Source organism: Microtus ochrogaster, linkage group LG1 (assembly GCF_000317375.1).
Source record: "Microtus ochrogaster isolate Prairie Vole_2 linkage group LG1, MicOch1.0, whole genome shotgun sequence".
Classification (NCBI taxonomy): domain Eukaryota; kingdom Metazoa; phylum Chordata; class Mammalia; order Rodentia; family Cricetidae; genus Microtus; species Microtus ochrogaster.
The window spans coordinates 41298107-41304154 of NC_022027.1; the positions used below are offsets into that span (position 1 = coordinate 41298107).

At 35.0% G+C, this 6048-nt stretch overlaps 1 protein-coding gene across 1 annotated transcript; it reads right to left on the reverse strand.

The window, feature by feature from the left end:
* Nucleotides 1-308: 308 nt before the first annotated feature.
* Csn2 (casein beta) lies at nucleotides 309-5261 on the reverse strand. Its single transcript, XM_026785026.1, has 6 exons — nucleotides 5243-5261; nucleotides 3928-3990; nucleotides 3569-3592; nucleotides 2426-2449; nucleotides 2300-2341; nucleotides 309-977 (listed from the first exon to the last, which is right to left on the reverse strand). The coding sequence occupies exons 2-6, from the start codon at nucleotides 3976-3978 to the stop codon at nucleotides 309-311; spliced, it is 810 nt and encodes a 269-aa protein (XP_026640827.1). The 5' UTR covers nucleotides 3979-3990; nucleotides 5243-5261.
* Nucleotides 5262-6048: the final 787 nt, after the last annotated feature.

Genomic DNA, 6048 nt, shown 5'->3' on the forward strand with positions numbered 1-6048 from the left:
CCCCATGCACATATACTCCAATAACAAATAAACTGCCATATGTGGATAATAAATATGCACAAGGAAATTTGAGAACCCTGCTGAAGAAACTTTGCTATTCATTCTAATAAATTGCCATGTTTAACTGTGGTCTAGTCAGCCTTAATACTCTTGAAATCAGAATTTTAAGTTGACCTGTTAAATCAGTATTCTTGGAATTGTCTACTTCCAACAGACCATGACTTTTGTCTTGACAAGCATAACAGTTATTTCAGAGTCTGTAAGGTGCTAGGCACTGGGATTAGGTGGAAGTGAAGATCTCCAGGTGACTATTTTGTATCCCACATTGAGGAGTTTCTATTTATGGATGAATTATACATCTCTTCTTCCATTCTACAGTTCCCATTTCTTCTATTAGCGTTATCATATGCACACTTTGAGGGGAATTTCAAAGGAAGTAAATTCCGACTTACAATGATGGGTTGAGGTGGCTGATTGGCAGGAAACTGGAGGGCGGGGTACTGAAGAAGGGCTTGGGCAGGCATATCTGTTTGAAGGAAGGGTGCTACTTGCTGGAGAAGGTACAGAACTGTGGACTGAGGGATAGTCAGCTGGGTCTGAGAAGAAACCACGGGAGTCTGAAGAAAAGCCTGCAGGGTCTGTGCCAGAGCCTGGACCTGAGCCTGGGGAATGTGCTGGTTTGCAAGATTAGCAAGCCTGAGGACTTGAGAGTTAATCAGGTGGAGCAGAGTTTCAGGGTTAAGAGCGGATGCGGCTTTGTGCTTGGGAAGGATGGTGGCTTTATCTTTAAGTAAAGCTTGCAGTTCAGGAGAAAGGACAGGCCCAAGAGAAGGCACTACAGGGGGCTGAGCAACAGGTAGTGGTTGAGCAATAGGCTGGGTGTTTTGTGCAAAGGGAGTGCAGGAGATGGGCTGGTCGTAAGGAAAAGCCTGAGGTTGTGAATGAATGAAGGGGTGGACTTTATCCTGGAGCACTTCCTAAAAAGAAAAGAACCTTTCAGTGCACGATTCAGCAACATCATCCTTCTTAATTAATTAATAATCTTTTAACCATTGATAATTAAGCAAAGGCTTTTGCTTGAGGAACTGTCTTGGTCCTGGCTGGGTATGGTGTTTAATGCCTCTAGATCTTTCAGTTGAGAGTTTGAAGTAGGAGGATTTCTATAACTTTGAGATCAACCTGAGGTAAATGGTGCATTCTAGGCAAGTCTGGGTACAGAGTAATAAGCAAGCTCAGCAGTTTTTTGGTTTTTTTTTTTTGTTGTTGTTGTTTTTTTTTGAAAATGAACAAAATAGGAAGACATTCTCTTGGGTCATATTAAGAAATTAAGTACAGGGTTCTTAACGGATTTTACCCTAGCCTATTCTCATCGTAAATGAATCATAGTGCAAAATGAAATTGATGTTCACGATTTTTTAGAATCTTCTCTTTTTCCCTAGTCATGTCTACATGTGTAGTTACATATTCATAGGTATGCAAGAGCTTTGACTTCTCAACCTTTGCAGACTGATAATAGAAAAAAATATTGTTTTATAATTGAAGGCAAATTAATTTTAAAAGGTTTAGTGGGACAAGGCTAAAGTTTATTTTATTTGGTTTTAAGGGGAAAAATCAGCCTCAATTTGTGACTAAATTCTGTGAGTCACTTAATGTTGGTCAACTAGTAGAATGACTTCTTTTGGCAAAAAAAATAATTTTCTTTACCTTTTCAAGAGGTATCAATCTCTAAAATTTTAATTTTATTTAGAAAATATGATGTGAACATCAAGTAATTTACTGAAGAAAATGAACTATCAAAGTTAAATTACTATGCTGAGTTGAATATATGGTCATAAGTATGATATAATAGTGTAACTAGATGCTATTCAGAAAACCACTGATTTGAAAGCAACCTCTTCTTTATATCAGAGCGTAAGCAGTGCTGCATTCAACTGTTCTGTATCTCACTCCTCTTATCTCTGGACTATAAATGTCCTTAAGACTAGGTAAACACAAAGTACAAATATTATCATAAACCAAAATGTGAACTAAAACCATTGTCAATATGTCCTTTCACCAACATATTCATTTAGACAATAAAAGGAAAATGGCTTCCACGTGAGGATTGCTTATGTTGATAATTAAGAACACATAATACCACTATTAACTGCAATCATGATTTAGAAAATGTGTTGACACCTGAGTGTGCTTTCATAGCACTGGTGTATGACCTTTGTTTACTATGAATAGACGTGGTACAATTATTTTCTGGTATCACACATCACAAAACCAAGACATAAATTTTCCATGAGCTATTTACCTTTGCTTGCAGCTGTTCCATTTGCTCTACCATCTGAAGCTTCTGTTAGAAACAAAGTGTACATTAAAAAATCCCAAATTTTAATCTCCCAAAATAAAGCATGGATATTAAATATAATGGGTTTACCTCATTGATAGTTTCAGTAGATTCCTTCAAATAATTAAAAAAAAAGAATCATTAGCTTTTACTGTGTAAATGGTATTTTCAATGTATATTTAAAATTAAGGTACTTGGTAGGCTGTTATAATGCATTAATAATGGGAAAATTGAGGAAACTTGTATTTAAATTATTTTGACATTCTGTATGAACTTATTCTATACAAGAAAGATGAGTGTAGTCAAGAGAGAAACGTGAATTCATTAGTATAGTATATAAAGAGACATATAAACAGTGGTAATTCCCTCCACAACCATGGTTCTTTCTCTACCTACAAATGCTCTTTGAATTCCATTTGATTCTTAAAACCAAAAGCACAGAGTTGAAAACACAGCCTAATGCCTATATCTTGTAGTAGCTACTGTTAGTTCACTTGCTAATATATTAGCCTCCAAATAAACTATGAGAAATAAATACTTCCTCTGAGGCATTTGTAGAATTCTGAACAGTATATACTTTTTCTAAAAACCAAAGGGCATTACATGTGAATAAGTAGTTCAAGGTAAAGACATCTATGTGATGCTCTCAGGTAGATTAGGACTACATTACATCTCACTTCTTTTTATTTACCTAAATGACTGTTTAATAACCAAATGCATCCTTCTGCAAGCAGGCCTATGCACTATAGAGCACATATGCTATTTCTATTGGCATCTGTCTTTAGTTCGAGCTGTAGTTCCTAGGCAATGAGTGATCCACAAAAGGCACATAGTAAACATTAAAACATAGATCAAACTGGGGAGAGCTCTTGGCAGAGAATTCAATGGTTAGCTTCTCAAATAAAAAAGGGCAATGAAAAAATTTCAAATGAGAAACTAACTTGGTATATTATAGAATATGCAGCAATCTAGATATTTTTCTGCCCTAATATATTGCAAAGCATATTTACCTGAGGCATATGTTATAGTGACCTAGGACAATCTAACTCAGCAGAAGGACAGCACTTCACTGTTCTAAGTTTAGAAGCTGGCTGTGAGTGACAATTGCCTTACCTCACTGCTAGAAATGCTCTCAGTATATAAAACAATAATAATACATGTATTTTAATTTATAGAACTATTTAGAACTTCCATATTATTAAAACTGTAGTTAGCTTAGGGTAAATCTCTTACCTCAGAGGAAATGCTGAGTGTTTCCTTTTGGAAAAAAAATAAACAAAGAAAACCATTATTAGTGACTATATATATCCTGCTACTAAACATGCTTCCTATTTGACTTTTCTGTCATCTACATCTTTCAGAAACTTAAAAAGCAAAAAGGTTGTTATATGTACAATAGTGCAGTAAGCATTGGTTCCAGCTTTGAGACCCTAGAGGAATCTTGAGATACTACATGACCCTCAAAGAACAGTGATTAGATAAACATCTGAAACTCTCCATTAATTCTATACATAGTGGTCACTGCTGTTATTGTCTATAAGTGAGCAGACCATTCCCTACATCTTAATAAGTTAGGAAGTTTCTTTACACACCTCACTTGCGAGAGCAAGTGCCACAAGGCAGGCAAGGATGAAGACCTTCATGGTTGTCGAGTCCTGGGAATGAAAAGATGAAGAAGTTGTAAGAGATTAGTCAGTCAATTAAAGTCAAATTCTACTCTGGTTCCTAAGCACTGCTGTTGCTAAACATCAAATTCGGACTTCAGCAGCGCCAGGAGGATTTTCAGCTCACTGTTCTCTTCCCTTCATTTTTATTAGATCTCTTTGTTAACAGGTGTATGGATGCTTTACAAACGCTACAAAGAAGTTATAACTTTGGAACTATTTAATAATCATTTATTTAAAACTATTTAGCACTTACAGATGGCCAGTCAGTGAACAAAATAAGAATATCTCAGCACTAGGGAACCTCACTTCTAGAGTGAATTGGTAGACAATGTGTATAAACTGTTGTGTTGTTTGTAGGTGATCTCAGCATGAAAATAAATAATTTAAATATATTTAAAAAGCATTCTTTCCAATACTTGATGGTTGAAAATTATTCCCTCTGTGATAATGTTTTTTTTCTGATGGGTGTTTCATAATTTATTACTAACCTTTCTTTGTCTAAAACCTATTCCACCTAATTTAATTGTCCTAGTTTAAAAGAGAGTTGTACTGTTGTAGATTACGCATGTGGGGAGAATTCCACTGCATTTCTTATATTTTATTCTTACCATTTTATATGCCCATTTTTATTCTAGAACTTCATTGCTATCTGGTACGCTACAAGTTGCTTTTCTTTCACCCAATCATATTTCCATGATCACTGCTACTAAGTAATATCTGACTTTTCTACTTTCACGAGTAGAAGACTTTGTTTCTATTTTACACATGTCATAATGTTTACTGAAATATTATAAGCTAGATAAAGGATCTAAGATCGTGGACTAGTTTTATGGTTACAATCTTCTTGTTTAAAAACATGGAATTTGCTGCTTATAATTGTTGCCTAGTAAATATCTATCTTTCCGTGTTATAATTTGGGTGCCTTTTTAAACTAAAATACATCAAATCAAATGAGATATGCATTTAAGAAATCAATTTTCAATCTCCTCTTAATATAGTTACTGTCCTTCTATTTATTATTACTTCTTCTTATTTTCATGAAGCCAGTAGTCATTGTAATTTTTATAAAATCTTTCTAGGCATTTCTGCATTTTTAACCCTAAGTTTTAAAATAATCTCTTCACTTCTTTTAAAATCTAATTTCAAACAACTTTATTTTAAGTAATTATATTATTTCCATAACCTAGTCTAGTTTCAAATCATGAAAATAGTATGTAAATATCACCTCTGAAATTCTTACCTTTAGTGGAGGACAAGAGTCAAGGTGAAGCTGGGAAGATGATGGTCTATCTGCTTCTGCGACTGTATTTATACTATAGTTAATGATATGCTAATTTTCTGCCTCGTAAGACATTCAAGAAGTCCCTTCAATTCCAAGAAATCCACATGATTGGAAAATGGTTTCTTTCTATTATCTGTCCTAAGAAATTCTGGGGTACATTAAACAAGGCAACAATTCAGAAGCTGATGGAGCAAACTCATCCAGGAAATGCAATTGTTCAAATACTTAAAAAAAAAAAAAAAAAAAACCTGGCTGGCCCTCCACTCTAATTCCAGTTGCTGTAGACTCAGTTCTCTTTTCACCTTAGTTGGGGCTTTAACCTCAGTTGCAGAGCAATCATACCTAGACATCGGAGATAACCAGAGCTTTACATAGGTCAGGATTTCATCTTCACCTGAGCACTGAGAACTCAACAATGACACAAGAGCCTAGTCATGTGCAGCAAACTCTTTGTCACTCACATTTGCCTGACTTGGGAAAAATTAATACTTCAAATCAGTATTTACTACACAAAGGGATGTATTTCATACAGTAATAAAATAAATCAGAGAAGGGATCTGTAAAATTTGTATAAAAATAAAACTATGAATCTGTATCAAAAAGTTTGCAAAAAGGTACAACAATCAGCCTAATTCCTGGCTAAACAAAGCCTCAAGTTTCTACAACCAACACCAGTAAATGTGTTGCCTACTCTGCTTTCTCTTCTCTCTCTCTCTCTCTCTCTCTCTCTCTCTCTCTCTCTCTCTCTCTCTCTCTCTCTCTCT